Source organism: Hemiscyllium ocellatum, chromosome 30 (assembly GCF_020745735.1).
Source record: "Hemiscyllium ocellatum isolate sHemOce1 chromosome 30, sHemOce1.pat.X.cur, whole genome shotgun sequence".
In the NCBI taxonomy this organism is placed as follows: Eukaryota; Metazoa; Chordata; class Chondrichthyes; order Orectolobiformes; family Hemiscylliidae; genus Hemiscyllium; species Hemiscyllium ocellatum.
Window position 1 is genome coordinate 7,220,814 of NC_083430.1, and position 20,291 is coordinate 7,241,104.

Genomic DNA, 20,291 nt, shown 5'->3' on the forward strand with positions numbered 1-20,291 from the left:
TACTTGCAAGTCTATGGGCTCTGTGGGTATCTCTTTGGATTCCATCCTGGGACATGTTTGAAAGAGATGAGGTGGTCTTTGAAATTGTTAATAACAGAGATGAATGTGTATAAAAAAGAGTATGCAAAATCATTAGAACTACCAAAGTTGTAAAATAACTGTTAAGATATCAAAGAACTGCCCAAATTTATTTCAAATGCTAGACATATAGTAGAATTTAGGTATGCTTTAAAACTACAGAGGGATTTAGATCTGCTGAGCCTTACATTTAAAAAATAGTGATGATTTTAGAAAACAAAATGGAATTATCTTTCATTCTTTTGACATAAATCTGAGGGTAATTATCAGAGGACTTTTGCTGTATATCTGATTTTACAACCTAACCTTGTTACAGTGGGTTGCTAGATAAATTAATATATTCTTGACAGATCCAAGTGTTTATAGAATAAAAGTGAAAGCAAAATAGATGTAGGTTTGCTCGCTGAGCTTATTTCCAGACGTTTCATCACCCTACTAGGTAACATCTTCAGTGGGCCTCCAGGCAAACCCCTGCTGCTGATTCCTGCTTTCTACTTATACGTTTGGGTTTCTTTGGGTTGGTAATGTCATTTCATCATGCCTTGACATTACCAGCCTAAAGAAACCCAAATATATAAATAGAAAGCAGGAATCAGCAGCAGTGCTTTGCCTGGAGGCCCACTGAAGATGTTACCTAGCATGGTGACAAAATGTCTGGAAATGAACCTTCCAGCTCAGCGAGCAAACCTACATCCAAAACCTCAACCTGAGCTACCAATCTTCTCAAAACTCGTGAAAGCAAAATATTGCAGATGCTGGAAATCTGAAACAAAATGTAGGGAACCTCATCAAAAACAGAAAATGCTGGAGAAACTCAGCAGCTCTAGCAGCATTTGGGAATAAAGAAACAAAGTTACCATTTTGATGTGTGACTCTTTGATAGTGCATACATTTTTGTTTTAATAAGAAATTAAATATTTAAGTGAAATGTCTGAAACCTTGAGAATTTAATGCAAATTAATTAAATGTTCTGTCTTTCATCAAATACTGTGTTTTAAAAATAATTTTGCAAGGGACACATGCTTGTTTCATTTCAGCATGACTATGAAAATGAGTAGAGTGGGCAGGTGGTTGCCTTTATTGGCATGGAGGGGATATTGGAAGTGTGAGGGGGGGGGTGAAGGATGACGAAAGGAGGACACGAGGACTGTTCAATGTTTTAATTAAATAAAAACTTGAACATAATGCCAGACCACTAAGGTGGGCCTTCCATGCAGTCCATCTCCACATCTGGAAGCCTGCATTCTCTTTGTAGAGTTGGCGGAGTCAGATCCATGAGAATCTCATCATTCTAGAATTAAAATGAGCACTGTCTCCCAGGAACGTAGCTAGGAAATGTAACAATTTGCATTCTAAGAATATCAAGTTTTATAAATAATTATACTTTAAGCAGTATATTTAATTCCAAGATACAATGGAATTGGGGATCCAGGGGATAGCTAATTAGCGTTCCTACTTGGATAAAAGGCCTAAACATCTTTAGTTATGGAATGCTTCCACCACCTTCAACAATTACTCCTTTTGTGACCAGTGTATTATAGTAGCAATATGTACCATCTACAGGATGCACTGCTGAAATTTGCTAAGCCTCCTTCAACAATAACTTCTGAACTTACGACCCTACTACCAATAAAACAAAGGCAGAAAATGCAAAGGAAAATCATTATCTGCAAGTTCCACTATAAACCACTCCCCATTCTGATCTGGGACTATATCATTATCCATTTGTTCCACTGGATCAAAATCCTGGACTTTCCTTCCGAACTGTATTCTGGTTGCATCGACACTGTAGGAATGTAATGGTTCAAGAAGGCAGTTTATCACCAGCTGCTCATGATCAATTACCTCTGGATAATAAAAACTGGTCTAGTAAGTAAGGCCCACTTTCTGTGACAAACTTAAAAATAAGTGTCTCCTAAAAGGGCAGAGAGAATTAGAATATGAGGGGGATTTTTGGTCGTGTTAAATGAGAGATTTTTTTCTGTTTTTTTTAGTTTCCTACTCAATGTTGTGTAAAGTGTTGCTTTTCATTAACTTATGACAAAAAAAGTTTTAAAATTTAAAATCAATCAACCAGTGATTGATTCAACCAATCACTGGAAATTCAAATACATTTTAGAAGCTGTCAGACTTCATCAGGATAACATCTATATTTCTTTATTTACACCTTTTTTCAGGCATCTTTCCAACATCCGCAGTTGTTACACAGAAGATGGATTTGCAGATAGCAAATCTCACAAATGCAAATAAATTAATGATGTGATAATCTATTCCGACTGAGAGTTGATTTGAAATAATTTATGTCAGGAACTATATTCTGCTTACATCCACAAGCTATAACAGAGGTATGTGCCATACAAGGAACTTTGCAAAAAAAAGTACACATAGGAGATACATTTCACCAAATTCTAAAATAAGATATATCATTGGCACATGCCTCTGAAGGCTTCTCTACAGGTTAATGGAGAAGAACTTTAATCAAATAGCCAAAAGGATAAAATGTTTCAGAAGATTCAGGTTCTTATGAAGTTCTGAGAAACAGGGATAAGGATAAACTTATCAAATGTGGCAATACAGTTATAGTTGTCCATAAAATGTTAATTGCAGGTACCTGAGGAAGAACGTGTGAACACCTCTTTTGGAATATAAAGTTTGTCTTCTGAATTTTTTGCCCAATCTTTCATTCCTCTTCTGCCTTTCATTGGGAAGCTGATATCAGTTGACACAGCAGATACAGGCTCTCGTTGTATACTAGTCACTGAAAAGATGAGGATAAAGTTATTGCTTTAATCACACTTGGTCTAATCATATTATTTTCCACTGTCGTACAATCTTACCAATCAATAAGTGCCTGGCAAACCTTCTAGTGGCTTAGACTGTAACCATAACAAAACAATGAAGCCCAAGTTTGATTCCTGATTCGTGCCACATTTGCTTATCTCATTAGACTATAAGAAACAGAAGCAGAATTAGGTCATATGACCCATCAAATCTGCTTTACAAGTTGATCATGGCTGATACGTTTCTCAACTCCATTCTCCCGCCTTCTCCTCACAACCCTTGAACCCCCTACAGATCAAAGAACAAGGAACAAGGAACAAAGAAAATTTACAGCTCAGGAACAGGCTCTTCAGCCCTCAAAGCCTGAGCTGATCTAAATCCACTGTCTAAACCTATCACCCAAATTCCTCAGCATCTGTATCCCTCTGCTCCCCACCTACACATGCATCTATCCAGACACGCCTTAAGTGAATCTACTGTGCCTGCCTTTACTACATCTGCTGGCAACGCATTCCAGGCACCTATCACCCTCTGTGCAAAGTACTTGCTGCGTTTATCCCACTTAAAGTTTTCACCTCTCATCTTGAATGCATGACCTCTTGTGATTGAATCCCTCACCCTGGGAAAAAGCACTATCTATCCTGTCTATACCTTTCAAGATTTTGTAGACCTCAAACAAGTTCCCCCCCAACCCCATCTCCTTTTTCCTAATGAAAACAAACCTAACCTACTTAACCTCTCTTCACAACTAGCACCTTCCATATCAGGCAACATTCTCGTTGCCTTCTCTGCACCCTCTCCAAAGCATCTACATCCTTTTGGTAATGTGGCGACCAGAACTGAACACAGTATTCTAAATGCTGCCAAACCAATGTCTTGTACAATTTTAACATGACCTACCAGCTCTTATACTCAATACCCTTTCCGATGAAGTCAAGCATACCATATGTCTTATTGACCACTCAGATATATCTACCTGTGCAGCCACCTTCAGAGTACAGGAGCCTATCTATCTCTGTCCTAAAAACATTCAATGACTTGACCACCACGGCCTTCTGCAACAATTAGTTTGACATGTTCATCACCCTCTGGCTGAAGAAATTCCTACTCATCCCAGTTCTAACTGTCATCCCTTCACTCTGAAACTGTGCCCTTGAATTCTAGTCTCTTCTACTACTGGAGACATCTTCTCCTCATCCACTCTTCCCAGGCCCCTTGGTAAACTTCAATCAGATTTCCCCCTTCTAAGTATCAGCATGGACAAACCCAGTGTCCTCAACTGATCCTTATATGACAAGTCCTTATTTCCCAGGATCATGCTTGTGAACCTCCTGTGGGCACCCCAGCACATCCTTTCTAAGATGGGGCTCAAAACTGCTCACAATATTTCAAATGCAGTCTGACCAGAGCCTTATACAGGAGAAAGTGAGGACTGCAGATGCTGGAGCATCAGAGTCGAAAATTGACGTTGGAGAAAGCACAGCAGGTCAGGCAGCGCCTGAGGAGCAGGAGAGTTGATATTTCAGCATAAGTCCTTTTTCAGCGACTGACAAATTGAGGATATTATTTCTAAATTGCAACCTTTTAAAATGTGTATTGGCTGTAATGTGATTACATCGCCAACAGTTTAAGCGCTGTATTTAAAAGTACTATTTTTCTGTAACACAGGTTTGCACAACATAACCACTACGTTAAAGAACTACCTGTATTTAGACTTCTAAAAGCATTTGATAAAATGACATATACAAGGTTAGTATGCATGCTAAGAGGTAATGGTGTGGGAAGTATTAAGCTGCTTATTGTGAATGCCACCTAACAAGGAACATAATACGGCGGATGTTCCCTGACACAAATGGCAATGCAATGATATTTGGAAAGGGTCAGGCAATGGTTGGTGAGGGCAGACACTCCAACTCCTGACTTCCCTCACCCCTTCCTTACCTGTTCTCCGTTTCATTCCTGTCCATTTCCAGGTATAGACCACTCCATCTCCTATTCCTGGCCTTCGTCCCACTCCCATGCAGGCCCCCGCCTCCACCTCATTGCCACAGTAACATCATTGGCATGTGCATTGTCATTTTCTACGACCTGTTCAGTAATGGTCACTGGCCATGTCTGAGAATGCAGGGTGGCCATGTTGCATTTTAGGCAATCAATCCAAATATATTTGTGTGGAAAGGGGACCAGTTGACTATCAGGATATGTGGACTATTTTTCCCGGTGCTAGAAAATATAACTAGAGGATTCATAGGAAGTGGAATTCACTTGCTGGCCATTTATTATTCTACTTACACCTGAGAAATGGTGGTAAGGTTCCTTCTTCAACTGCTGCAGTCCAATTGGTGCAGTGCACATAGTACTGTTAGAGAGGGAGTTCCAAGATTTTAACTCAGTTAAGGTGGAAGAACAGCATTATATTTCCGAGTCAGGATGGCAAGTGACTTGGAAAGGAACACATAGGTGGTCATGATCCCATGAATCTGTTGCTTTTTTCTTTCTAGATTATAGTTGTCATATGCTTGGAAGATGCCATCTAAAGAAGTCTTAGTAAGTTTCTGCACTGCACCTTGTAGATAGTACTATGCATTGGTGATGGAGGGTTTGTGGATGTGGTGCCAATCAAGTGGCTATTTTTGTCTGGGTGATGTCAAGCCTCTCAAGTATTCTTGGAGTTGCACTCATTCAAGTGAGGTATATTCCATCACAGTCTTGAATTGTGCCTTGTAGATGTTGGACAGGCTATAGAGAATGAGGAGAAGAGTTACTCATCACAGAATTTCTAACCTCTAAACTGGTCTTGCAGCCAGAGTATTTATATGGCTCACCGAGTTCAGTTTCTGGTCAAAATGCTGATACTGGCTGATGCAATGCCAATGAATTTAAGAGGCAATGGACAGACTCTCTCTTGTTGCAAATGGTCATTGCTTGGCACTTGTGTGACATTAGTGTTAGTTGCCACTGTCAGGCCAAGCCTAGATAGTGTCCAGGTCTTGCTGCATTTGGACAAAGTTTATTTTGTTATCCAAGGAACTAAGATGGTTCTGAACATTGTACAAATATCAGAGATCATCCCACTTATGACCATATAACAGAGCAAAGGTCAATGAATAAGATGATTGGGCCTCAGACCCTACCCTGAGAAATTATGGTATAGAATTGTGATGATTGATCTCCAACATCCTGTCATCTTTGTTTGTGTTCAGTAAAAATTCCACCAGCAATGTTTTTCTCTTATTCCAATTGACTAGTTTTGCAAGGGCATTCTGATACTACTTTTGATGTGAAAGGCAGTCACCTTCACCAGCTTTCTGGAGTTCAGTTCTTTTGCCCATGTTTGAACCAAGGCTATGATGAGATCAGAAGCTAAGTGGCCTTGGAGGGTCACAACTGAGAGGTAGTGAAAACATTATTGCGAAGGAAGTGCTGCTTGATAGCACTGCTTATGGCTTCACTGTTGATTATGGGTGAACTAATAAAGCACTAATTGGTTGGTTGCATTCATCCTTTTTTTGTGTACAGCACAAAAGTTCTTCATTGTGTACAAATTCTTCATTCCTGGTTATATGCCAATCTTGTATTGAGATTGATTGGTGAGTAAAGACTTGACAAGTCATTACTATTGGTGGAATATTGTCAGGAACCCTTTAACTTTGCAGTATCCAGTACTTTCAACCATTTCTTGATATCATGTGGAATGAATTGAATTGGTTTAAGACTGGATTTGGATCCTCAGAGGAGGCTAAGATGGATCAATCACTCAGCACTTCTGGATGAAGGTTGCTGGAAATGCCACAATGTTATTTGGGAAGAAGTTCTGGGATTTTGACCCACTGACACTTAAGGATGGGTGAAACATTTTCCAGTCAGGATGGTTAGTGGCTCGGAGGGAATCTTGCAGGTGGCACTGTTCACGTGAATCTGCTGCCCTTCTGGATAGAAGTGGTCATCAATTTGGAAAGTGCTATCTTAAGGAGGCCTGGTGAATTTCTGCAGTGCATTTTGTAGTGGATGGACACTTGTGGATATGGTGCCATTAGGAGACTATATGATCCATCAGTCAAAGTAGGGGCAGTAAATGGTAATCAGGAGTGGTTTTGTTACCTATTTTTGACGTAATGCAATGAAACTTCAATCAGGATGTAATCAATGTTAAGGAAACAACGTGCTCCTGACAGTATATCATGGTCTTACCACCTCTGTTCTGCCTATCCTGTCATTGGGTAATCAAAGTTGACCTGATCTGTAAAGTATAATTCTGTGAGTATGACTATCAGAATCCTTACAGTGTGGAAGCAGGCCATTCATCCCATCGGGTCCACATCGACACTCCAAGGATCATCCCACCCAGATCCACTTTCCCACCCCTCTAACCCTGCATTTGCCATGGTTAACTCCCCTGACCTTCACATCCCTGGACACTATGGGGTATTTTAGCATGGCCAGTCCACCTAACCTGCATACCTTTGGACCGTGGGAGGAAACTGGAGCAGACAAGCAGACACGGGGAGAATGTGCAAACTCCACAAAGACAGTGGCCTGAGGATGGAATGAGGAGAAAGTGAGGACTGCAGATGCTGGAGATCAGAGCTGAAAATGTGTTACTGGAAAAGCGCAGCAGGTCAGGCAGCATCCAAGGAGCAGGAGAATCGACGTTTCGGGCATGAGCCCTTCTTCAGGAATTCCTGCTCCTTGGATGCTGCCTGACCTGCTCCGTTTTTCCAGCAACACATTTTCAGCTGAGGATTGAACGAACCTGGGTCCATGGAACTGCGAGGCAGTAGTGCTAACCACTAAGATATTGTGCCGCCTCTCACTATGTCAGGTTGTTACTTGATTAATCTATGAGACATCCCTCCCAATTTTGGCACAATCCCCTGGATGTTGGCAAGGAAAACATTTCAGCATCAACAGGGCTTGATTTGCTTTGTTGTTTCCTATGTTTAGATCAATGCTGGTGCTTCATCTGGTTTTGTTCCTTTAAGATTTTTTAGCACTGAGAAGTGTTTGAAGCTAGCTAATCAGTGGCTGAGATGGAGTGTGTGCAGTGGTACTATGAAAATGGAGTGGCAGAGAGAAAACTGCAGCACGAACTATTGCAGAGTGCAGAGGTAATTAACCTTCTTCCAGGATTGCAGAATATTTTCACCTTGGAGACAGCCTTGACCCAGGTATCTATTTTCATCCAGGCTCTGATGGCATGGCCTCCTTTGCCAGTCTGGACGAAAGATCACTCCTCTTCCACCAGGAACTCCAAGTACTTGTCAGGAAACAGGGTGCCAGCATCTCTTTTTGAACCATTTTCTCAATTACAGTGTGGAACAGCAGATTGTGATGGTACGTTCCTGGTTTGCAGCATCTTAAGTGTTGCAGAAGTGCTGTTTAAGAATAGCATCAGAGGCCATGACCACAACAAAGCCCCGGCAGTAGCAAGCACTTCCACCTGGCTTGTCATATGATTGCATGATTTGATGCTGTAGAAGTTGATTGTATAATTAATTAATAAGCTGAAGAGCAGGTAGTCATGTGAGAAAAGTTGACATGACATGGGCAATGGGAATGAAAAATTCAGCTCCATGATGTATCGTCTCCGTGTTTAACCAGAGGTCTCTTTTATAGCCTAAGCATTATCAGTTGACTGCACGTGTCATTAGTGAAATGCTGCCCCAATCACTTAATCAAATGGGTTTTGTATGCTCATGGCTATCACTTGAAATTTTAATTTTAATTGTGTGGGAAAGGGCAAAGACAGAGAGCAGAAGTGGTGCTGGTTTGGACATGGAATAATTAGATTACTTAGATTAGATTACTTACAGTGTGGAAACAGGCCCTTCGGCCCAACAAGTCCACACCGACCTGCCGAAGCGCAACCCACCCATACCCCTACATTTACCTCTTACCTAACACTACGGGCAATTTAGCATGGCCAATTCACCCGCACATCTTTGGACTTCGGAATTGAACCCGGGTCTCTGGCGCTGTGAGGCAGCAGTGCTACCCACTGTGCCGCCCACTAATAATGTTGACATAACTTCAGTGCAATCTCAATTCAAGATCAGTATTAGTGGGTGAACTGATTAGAATGTGGATTGGTCCAATCTCATTCCAAGACAATTATTGGTTTGTAAATTGATCAGTATGTGGAGTGTCACAACTTCAGCCAAGAGTTATTGGAGAATACCCATTTTCTCCTAGAAAATCACATTAGCCCAAAAGTTACATTGATGTTCCACTTAATTTCAATACCTCAGAACAAACAAATCACTTGTATTTTCTGAACTTACCAAGGTTATCTGTCACAATAAGGGCACTCTGAAACACCTTTAACCCATGACCCACAATGTGGATAAAATCTTCAACTACCCGCATCAAGTAGATCGATCCAGGTGCAACCTTTGTGAAATGAATCAACATGACTGTATTAACAGTAATACCATGATTAAACTCTGAGAAAATCTTATTATTTCAATTACAACAGTCACTCTAGCATAATTGATTATTCATGGAGTTTGGAAGTATAAGCACTTGTAATCCTGGACTAGAACTTGATTTGAAATGCAAAATTTAGATCAAATATTTAAGTAAATTAATTACTGTTAGTGCATTATGTATTTCATTAAGAACATAAAATTTATGTAAGTGTTGCTTCCCATTCTGGAATTGGATACAACTCCATGGGAATTCAGAAGTTTTATGCCGAAGCTACTGGTTTCATAAATACTAAAATTTAAATTTCTCACCTTATGTTCAAATCACTCCATAATCTTCCCTCTCCTTATCTCTGTCAACTCTTCCAGGCCTATGGACCTCACAGAACTCTGTATTCCTCTAGTTATGACTTCTTGATAATCTAGATTTTCTGTATCCCATTATTAGCAGCCATGGCCTCAGCAGTCTACGCCCATGATCTTCCTCAATACCTTCATCTACACGTCCAGTTTAGAATGTCAAAAGGACAATGACAAGTTGGTGGAGTGGGCAGTTCGGTGGCAGGTAAATACGGAGAAGTGTGAGGTGATACATTTTGGTACAAAGAATGTGAAGAGAATGTACAAAATAAAGAATACTGTGCTAAAGGATGCACAGAAGCAGAAAGATCTTGGTGCATATGTACCTAAGTTATTATAACTGAGGACAGGTACAGAGATTTGTTAAAAACATACACTATTCTAGACTTCACTATTAGGGGCATAGAATTCTGAACTCAAAAATGACACTGGTTAGACTACAGCTAAGTATTTTGTACATTTAAGGATGCCACACTCTAGGAAATATGAGAATGCACTGGAAAGAATATAGAAGAAGTTTAAAAGAGTGTTTTTGAGAGGTAAAATGTTAGTTTTGAGAACAGAATGGAGAAGGAGGACTGCTTTCCTTGGAGAGGAGAAGGCTGAGGAGGGATTTGATACCAGTTTTCAAAATCATGAGACGTCTGGACTGAGTAGATAGGGAGAAATTTTTCTTGCTCATAAGAGGATCACAAAACAGAGGGTAGTTTTAAAGTGTTGCAAAAGAAGGAAATGTGGGATTAGAAAAAAAAACTTTTGCTCTCCCTACAGTGAGCGGCTCAAGTATGGAATTCATTGCCTTGAAATGCAGTGGAAACAGATTCAATTGAGTTATTTGTGAGAATATTGAATAATTATTTAAATAGAAACATTGTATAGATTTGAGTGGAAAAGGTACAAGTTGGCTCAGTGTGCCACTGCAGACATGATGGGCTGAATGGCCTCCTCTTGATATCAAATGGTATATAGATTATAGATCCTATCCTATTCTGGGACTATTTGTTTCAGGACTAAGTTGAAATAAATAGTGGGCAGCACGGTGGCACAGTGGTTAGCACTGCTGCCTCACAGCACAGAGACCCGGGTTCGATTCCAGCCTCGGGTGACTGTGTGGAGTTCGCACATTCTCCCCGTGTCTGCGTGGGTTTCCTCCGGGCGCTCTGGTTTCCTCCCACACTCCAAAAATGTGCAGGTTAGGTGAATTGCCCATGCTAAATTGCCCGTAGTGTTAGGTTAAGGGATAAATGCAGGGCAATGGGTCTGGGTGGGTTACGCTTCCGAGGGTTGGTGTGGACTTGTTGGGCCGAAGGGCCTGTTTCCACACTGTATGTAATCTAATCTAATCTAAATTTAATGTCACCTGGAATTGGATGCAGCTGTACTTCATTAAAAATTAACTTTAATTACTCCAATCAACTTTATTTAATTTTACTACCCAGTGGACTAGTGGAGTGCCTCAGGGTTTGGTGCTGGGTCCATTGCTGTTTGTTATCTATATCATTGATTTGGATGAGAATGTACAAGGCATAATTAGTATGTTTGCAGATGACACTAAAATAGGCAGTATTATGGACAGTGAGGAAGGTTACCAGAAATTGAAGCAGGACCTTGATCAGCTGGGGAAGTGGGCTGAGAAATGGCAAAAGAAGTTTAATATAGATAAGTATGAGGTCTTGCATTTTGGAAAGTCAAATCAAGGTAGGTGTTTCATGGCAAATGGTAGGGCCCAAAGGAATATAGTGGAACGGAGGGACCTTGGAGTTCAGGCACGTGGTTCTCTGAAAATGAAGTGACAGGTGGGCAGGGCAATGAAGGCTGATTTTGGCCTTCATCAATCAGCCATGATGTGGAGATGCTGCTGTTGGACTGGGGTGGACACCAGCAGCACTTCAAAAGATTGTACTTCCAAATAAACATGTTGGACTATAACCTGGTGTTGTGTGATTTTTAACTTTGTCAGTCAGGGCATTGAATATAGAAATTGGGAAGTTATGTTGCAGATGTACAGGACATTAGTAAGGCCTCACTTGGAGTACTGTGTTCAGTTTTGGTCAATTTGCTATATGAAGGATGTTATTAACCTGGAAAGAGTGCAGAAGAAATTTACAAGGATGTTGCCAGGACTCAATGGTCTGAGTTATAGGGAGAGGTTAGACAAGCTAGGACGTTTTACTTTGGAGCATGGGAGACTGAGCATGGATCTTTAGAAGTGTATAAGATCATATGAGGCGTGGATAGGGTGAATGCACTCAGTCTTTTTCCCAGAGTTGGAGAACAGGGGACTTTAGTGTATCAGTTTAAGGTTAGAGGGGAAATAATAAAAGGGAACCTGAGGGACACATTTTTAACACAGACGGTGGTACGCACATGTGATGAGTTGCCAGCAGAAGTGGTTAAAATGGACACATTTCATAGTAATAGAAGCAGGAGTAGGTCATTTGGCCTGTCGATTTTGCACTACCCTTCTTTAAGATCATGACTGATCTATCCATTGTTGCAGCTCCTCCTACCTGCATTATCCACATAATCCTTAAATCCTCCACCATGCAAAAACCCATCCAACCGTGTCTTAAATATATTTAATGAAGATGCTGCTTCCTTGGGCAGAGAATTCCATAGATTCACTACTCTCTGGGAAACGCAGTTCCTCCTCCTCTCTATCCTAAATCTACTCTCCCTATTCTTGAGGCCATGTCCCCTCATCCTGGTCTCACCCACCAGCAGAAACAACTTGCCTGCCGGTACCTTATCCATCCATTTCATAATTTATGTTTCTGTAAGATTCCTTCACACTCCTCTAAATTCCAGTGAGTACAGTCCCTGGTGGCTCAACCTCTCCTCATAAAGTAACCCCCTCAACTCCACAATCAACCTGGTGAACCTCTTCTGCACTGCCTCCAAAGTCTGTATATCCTTCATTATGTAAGGAGATCAGATCTGCGCGCAACACTCCATGTGCAGCCTCACCAACACCTTGTACAATTGCAATAGAAAGTCCCTGCTCTTAAATATAATCCCTTTAGTAGTGGTCAATATTCAATTTGCCTTCCTGGTTACCTATTGCACCTGCAACTCAACTTTCAGCGATTCATGTACAAGCAGTCTTAAGTCCCTCTGCACAACAGCAAGCTGCAATCTTTCACCATTTAAATAATACGCTGACCTACTATTTTTACTTCCAAAATGGATAACCTCACATTTACCAACATTGTACTCCATTTATCAGACCCTTGACCACTCACTTCACCTATCAACATCTGTCTGCAGACCCTCCACATCCTCTGAACAGGTTGCCTTTCCACTAAATTTGTCATTACCTCAAATAACAAATTAATAACTACAGTTAGATGGAATCCTCCTCTCATAAAGTAATATTGTGAGTCGGTTTGATTATGCTCTGAGTCAAAGAATAGGAATTCAGGCTCCACGCTAACAATAACATAATTTAAAAGGCATTTGGACAGACACATGGATAAGAAAGGTTGAGACAGATATGGGTCAAATGCAGGGAAATGGGGTTAGAGTGGATGGACATTTTGGTTGGCACAGACATGTTTCAGCCAAAGGGCCTGTCTCTGTGCTAAAGGATTTGATGACTTTAACTGACCACAACTTGGTTTTGTTTGCTAAAACATTCCTTAGTATCTCTGGTAATACTGCTTCAGTATTGCAGTGAAGTGTAAAGACTTCAGTATGGGCTCAAATACATGGCACATTTATAAATATCATAAGCAGGTTTTGGGAGCCTTAGGCAGATAGAGTCAGAGAGTCATAGAGATGTACAGAATGGAAACAGACCCTTTGGTCCAACTTGTCCATGTCTATTCAACCTCTCCCTATAGTGTACAAGTCCTGCTAAGATTTGCTTTCCCAAAATGCAGCACATCGTATTTATCTGAATTAAACTCCATCTGCCACTTCTCAGCCCATTGGCCCATCTGATCAAGATCCCATTGTCATCTGAGGTAACCTTCTTCGCTGTCCACTACACCCCCAATTTTGATCATCTGCAAACTTACTGACTATACATCTCATGCTCACATCCAAATCATTTATATAAATGATGAAAAGTAGAGGGCCCAGCACCGATCCTTGTGGCACTCCACTGGGCACAGGCCTCCAGTCTGAAAAACAACCCTCCACCGTCACCCTCTGTCTTCTATCTTTGAGCCAGTTCTGGATCCAAATGGCTAGTTCTCCCTATATTCCATGAGATCTAACTTTGCAAACCAGTCTCCCATGAGGAACCTTGTCGAACACGTGACTGAAGTCCATATAGATTAAGTCCACTGCTCTGCCCTCATCAATCCTCCTAGTTACTTCTTCAAAAAACACAAACACGTTTGTGAGAAATGATTTCCCATGCACAAAGCCATGTTGACTATCCCTAATCAGTCCTTGCCTTTCCAAATACATGTACATCCTGTCCATGAGGAGTCCCTCCAACAACTTGCCCACCATCGGCGTCAGGCTCACTGGCTTGTCCTTACCACCCTTCTTAAACAGTGGCACCACGTTAGCCAACCTCCAGTCTTCCAGCATCTCACCTGTGACTATCAATGTTACAAATATCTCAGCAAGGGGCCCAGCAATTACCTCTCTAGCTTCCCACAGAGTTCTCGGGTACACCTGATCAGGTCCTGGGGATTTATCCACTTTTGTGTGTTTCAAGACATCTAGCACTTTCTCCTCTGTAATTTGGACATTTTTCAAGATGTCACCATCTATTTCCCCACATTCTATATCTTCTTTGTCCTTTTCCACAGTAACTGGAATTCATACTAGTCCAAAATGATGAATATTTATTCACAATACACACTTTATACCAATGCAAGTTTAAGCTGGATTTCAGTAGGACCTGCTTACAACAGGCTCATGTGATCTGACATCATCTTCTGTCACTGATAATGCACTTCAGCTATAGTCATTGAATGGAGGTTGTCCAGATGGATCTTATTGGGGCTGTCAACTTAAGCCAATCAGGGAGTCCTGGCTGACAGATATAAACAGAAGTCTTGTCCCTGCCCTCCCCTTCACTGTTTTGATCACACAGCATTGCCCTTTGATGTGAAGGGCACTGCTTGTCACAGGCCACTCGGGTATTTTCCTATTTTCCAGGTGGTGGAAATTGAATAAAGATTCGTAGACTTTGTGTCTTTAACTGTGTCTCACACCTGCACAAACACACACCATGGGTGCTGGGGGAAAAATAAGTACTACCGCAGTTAGGCAGCAGTGTGGGGAAAAGGAAATAAATAAATAAATAAACAGGAGTGTCTCTCACACCTAAGAAAAAAAATTTTAAAAATAAACCAGAGAGAAAAAAAAACAGAAGTCTTTTTCCCCCTCCAACTCTATTTTGATTTAAACCCTGCCCTGCCCTTCAATGTTTGATCACACAGCATTGCCTTTTGTGAAGGGCACTGCTTGTCACTGGCCATTCGGATGTTTCCTTTCTTCCTGGTGGTGGAAATTGAATAAAGATTCGTACACCTTGTGTCTCTCACTGTGTCTCACACCTGCACACACACAACATGGGTACTGGGGAAAAAAATAAGCACTACTGCAGTTAGGCGGTCATACAGGTAAATAGAAATAAAAAAAGGAAAAAAATAAAACAGGAAGCTCAGATATCCTGTTGACTCTGAGAGCTGGCTCTGCGGGAACTGGATCAGTGAATGAAGGACTCTCTACATTTCTGTGTTAAGGGGGAGAGGAGGCTGACCTCTGAACAGCCTGGAAACGCAGTCAGTGTGTCTTATTCACTGCTGTTGGCATCTTCCTACTGAGGAGGAGTTTATTTTAAATTTTTCTTTCTCTTTATTGTTTATTGTGATTGCTTGTTTTCTGGCTTTTCATTCTGCTTAAAAAAAGATATAAAAAATAGAAGTCTCAGGGATTCTCCTCATTCTAGGGCCAGGCTCTAAGCTAGCTGGTCAGAGTCCAAGTACTGTGCATGTGTAAATAACAGGTAACAGGATAGTGCTCTCCATGGAGTTATTTCACTAGTCATTAACATATAGCTATTAACTAGGAGAAAGTGAGGACTGCAGATACTGGAGATCAGAGCTGAAAAATGTGTTGCTGGAAAAGCGCAGCAGGTCAGGCAGCATCCGAGGAGAAGGAGAATCGACGTTTCAGGCATGAGCCCTTCTTCAGGAATGAGGAGGGTGTGCCAAGCACGCTAAGTTAAAAGGTAGGGAGGAGGGACTTGGGGGAGGGGCGTTGGAAATGCAATAGGTGGAAGGAGGTCAAGGTGAGGGTGATAGGCCGGAGAAGGGGTGCGGGCGAAGAGGTTGGGAAGAAGATTGCAGGTCAAGAAGGCGGTGCTGAGTCCCAGGGTTGGGACTGAGATAAGGTGGGGGGAGGGAAAATGAGAAAGCTGGAGAAATCTGCATGCATCCCTTGTGGTTGGAGTGTTCCTAAGCGGAAGATGAGGCGCTCTTCCTCCAGGCGTCGTGTTGCCATGGTCTGGGGATGGAGGAGGCCAAGGATCTGCATGTCCTTGGCAGAGTGGGAGGGGGAGTTGAAGTGTTCAGCCACAGGGCGGTTGGGTTGGTTGGTGCGGGTGTCCCAGACGTGTTCCCAATTCCTTTGCCTCTGCTGCATCTGCTCCCAGGAGGACCAATTCCAATACCAAACAACTCAGATGGCCTCTTTCTTCAAAGACCGCAATTTCCCCATAGACATGGTTGACTACGCTCTCCACTGCATCTCCTCCACTTCCGCTCCTCCGCCCTTGAACCCCGCCCCTCCAATTACCACGAGGACAGAACCCCACTGGTCCTCACCTACCTCCACACCAACCTCCATATACATCATATCATCCTTCGTCATTTCCACCACCAAGGATATATTTCCCTTCTCTCCCCTCCCCTATCAGCGTGCCGAAAAGACCATTCCCTCCGCGACTCCCTTGTCAGGTCCACATCCCCCACCAATCCAACCTCCACTCCTGGCACCTTCACCTGCAACCGCAAGAAGAGCAAAACTTGCGCCCACACCTCCCCCCTCTCTTCTCTCCAAGGCCCCAAGGGATCCTTCCATATCTGTCACAAATTCACCTGCACCTCCACACACATCATTTACTGCATCCGCTGCACCCGATGTGGCCTCCTCTACATTGGGGAGACAGGCCGCCTACTTGCGGAACGTTTCAGAAAACACCTCTGGGACACCCGGACCAACCAACCCAACCGCCCCGTGGCTGAACACTTCAACTCCCCCTCCCACTCCGCCAAGGACATGCAGGTCCTTGGCCTGCTCCATCACCAGACCATGGCAACACAATGCCTGAAGGAAGAGCGCCTCATCTTCCGCCTAGGAACCCTCCAACCACAAGGGATGAATGCAGATTTCTCCAGCTTCCTCATTTCACCTCCCCCCACCTTTTCTCTGTTCCAACCCTCGGACTCAGCACCGCCTTCTTGACCTGACCTCTCTGCCCCCACCCCCTCTCCCGCCTAACACCCTCACCTTAACCTCCTTCCACGTGTCGCATTCCCAACGCCCCTCCCCCAAGTCCCTCCTCTCTACCTTTTATCTTAGCCTGGTTGGCACACCTGCCTCATTCCTGAAGAAAGGCTTATGCCCGAAGCGTCAATTTTCCTGCTCCTTGGATGCTGCCTGACCTGCTGCGCTTTTCCAGCAATACATTTTTCAGCATATAGCTATTAACCCCACATACTACAGCATGGAGACTGAATTCCCATTCTTCTGACTCAGAGCATAATCAAACCGAGTTGCAATAGTACTTTATGAAAGGAAGATTCTATCAAACCGTTCTTACTAATTTTTTTATTTGAGGTATTGACAAACTGAGTTAACTTTAATATAATAATGAGGTGGTGGTGTAGTTATATTGTCACTGGACTAGTAATGCAGAGATCAATGCTAATGTTCTGGGTACATGGATTTGAATTTCACCTTAGCAGGACTTCAATAAAATACGGATTAAAGGCTACCCTAATACAACCACTGATAACTTCCTTTAAAAAAATGTGGCTCAGTAACGTCTTTTTAGAGGAGGAAATCTGCCATTCTTAGCTGGTCTGGACTACATGTGACTCCAGAACATAGCTATCTGGCTCACTTATAATTGCCCTTTGAAATGGGCGAAAGAGTCAGTCGGTTCACGGGTATCTAGGGATGAGCAATAAATGCTGGTCTTGCCAGTGATGCTCCACATACCATTCAAGAATTTTCTAATCTCATGGTTGTACTCTCATTTCGAAGTATAAGGCCATTGCAATCAATGTTCACTTCCAGACTTCAGCTCATAACCCAGCACACAATGCTTAAGTGCAAAATCTAGGAATTGAGAAATACTTAAGATGCTGTTTTAGTTGTTACGTTGGAGTGAAATCCTATCTGCTCCCTTGGATAGATGTAAAGGATCCCAATGTCTTATTTGAACAAGAACAGACATGGTTTCCTGGCCTACATTTATCCAATTTAATTTCTTAAAACAACTGCACTTCTAAATATTTCTTTGGCTGAAGTTTTTTGTGATAGCATGAAAGGGCTATATAATTTCAAGTTCCATCTTTTTACAACGTTGAGAATCTCAATTTTCAAATGACATTTGACAAGTTTTCAGATTAATACGTTGAGAATTGGCTCACATTTAATGAAGCTGTAGCAAAACAAAATCAACATAGATTTTTCATAATTAGTGTGATAATAGCTGAGGAAGTGGAAAGAGACTTAGGAACTATAGTAAACTTGATCCTCAGCATCTCCATTGTTTGCAGAATAATGATAATGAAGTTAACAGCACAAAGCCAACTCAAGTTAGAGTGTGTCTGATTCATTTTGGTCAGACCTACCGTATCATCAAAAAACAAAGCTGAAGGAAATGGAGAGCAGATTCACACCTGCCTAATATTATAAAGGAGGCTAGAAAACCTTGATTTCAATCACCAGACAGTGTCAGAATGTGGCCTCAGATCTTTTGAACTCATGGACCCCACTACCCAATGGAAACACCTAAGAAGCCAACAGGAGGGAGTCTGATCTTACATACAAGGAAGTTGATGTTGAAGATTCAAAGAAACGGTCATTGGTTGTCGATAAGTTGTTGAAGGGGTTCTAATAGATATTTCAGCAAAAACTTGGACAGCTCACAGATACATGATACAAACATATGATTTGATATAGAGGTTTCCAGTATTGTTGAGCTGATCTTGACAATGTTTGACCTCCATTTCACTGTAAACAATAGCAAGTTGATTGTAGTCAGCAGGAAGTTATGAACAAACCTCAAGCACTTACTGTTACATTGAAGGGAGTCACTTACCTGAAGTGCATCATCCCATTTTGCCCTGTTCTCTGCTTCAAGCATGTAGCTGACAATCTGAAAGAACTTCTGGGTAAACAAAAACAAGTAAAAATGATGTAATTCCTTTCTTTCTTCCCATCCAATTTCATAAATTACTTATTTTATCACTTGGTGTTCAAGAATTCAGGTTTTAGAATATGATCCAAAGTAAAGAAGAACTATAATTTCTTTGAAACCTAAAAGGTTTTTCACTATTTAATGTCTAATATCCAGGGTGATAGCTGGTTGTGAGCCACGTGGTGATACATTCAATGTGCAGCTCAACTAGTTTCATAAACTGTGAATGAAGATGTAAGAATGGACTGAATAATTAAATATTGGTGTCAGTTTTAACACACCCAACACCAGAAATTTGCCCAGCAAGAATAGTGTTTTGGAGAAGTAAAGATGAAACTGATTTGGCTAACTGGCTAAAAGTTATTTTCTCATTATTACCTTTTCAAATGCCATTCTACATTTGTTGATCTTCCAATCAGCCAAGGATCCCACTACAGGCAGACAGGAGCCTGTTTTACACACAAAAGTGAGATTCCTAGTGAATCAAGGGGAGATCAGTACTATGAGACCTTGACAGATGAGCCATAGCAGGAGATACTGACTGACTAGAAAATGCCATTGTAAATACAGAGTCCTTGCTTCCTTTGGGCAGCATGGTGACTGAATGATTAGCACTGCTGGCTCTGTGCTGGGGACCCCAGTTTGATTCTAGCCTTGGGCAATTGTGTGGAGTTTGCACATTTTCCCCACGACTGCGTGGGTTTCCTCTGGGTGCTCTGGTTTCCTCCCAAAGTCCAAAGATATGCAATTTAGGTGGATTGGCCATGCTAAATTGTTCAGGGATGTACAGGCTAGGTGGGTTGACCATGACAAATACAGGGTTATAGGCATAGGAGAAGTTGGTCTAGGTGAGCTGCTCTTTGGAGGGTTGGTGTGAACCTGATAGGCTGAATGGCCTGCTTCCACATTGTAGAAATTCTATGATTCCCTCTTCACAATCCCCAAACTTGCCTCTCTTTGAACTGCCAAAGTGTTTTTTCACCCAACGGTGAGGCTTCATATCAATTTCTTGTATCTGCTCATCAGCCCTGCCTGTTTTCTTTGTGAATCAATGCAATGCAAAACCTGAATGTGGCCTGGGATCTAAAAAGACTGAAAAAGATAGCAGCCAGGATACCTTGGACATTCACTTGGTTTACTGATCGACATCTGGAGATCCTGGTGGATACAGTAAATACAATAACAGAGCCCACTTCCTGTCTGATTAGAATGTGTCCCCATTATAACCAGGAGGATGTAGTTGGAGAACA

At 41.9% G+C, this 20,291-nt stretch overlaps 1 protein-coding gene across 1 annotated transcript in view; it reads right to left on the reverse strand.

Annotated features, from left to right (window-relative positions):
• Window positions 1–20,291, reverse strand: part of LOC132830132 (adhesion G protein-coupled receptor B2-like) — a 500,291-nt gene that overhangs the window by 285,005 nt on the left and 194,995 nt on the right. The window contains exons 9-12 of the mRNA XM_060847634.1: window positions 18,943–19,011; window positions 9,141–9,249; window positions 2,702–2,836; window positions 548–562 (exon numbers count right to left, since the gene is read on the reverse strand). Coding sequence (XP_060703617.1) covers window positions 548–562; window positions 2,702–2,836; window positions 9,141–9,249; window positions 18,943–19,011 — 328 coding nt within the window. The remainder of the gene's footprint in view (window positions 1–547; window positions 563–2,701; window positions 2,837–9,140; window positions 9,250–18,942; window positions 19,012–20,291) is intronic.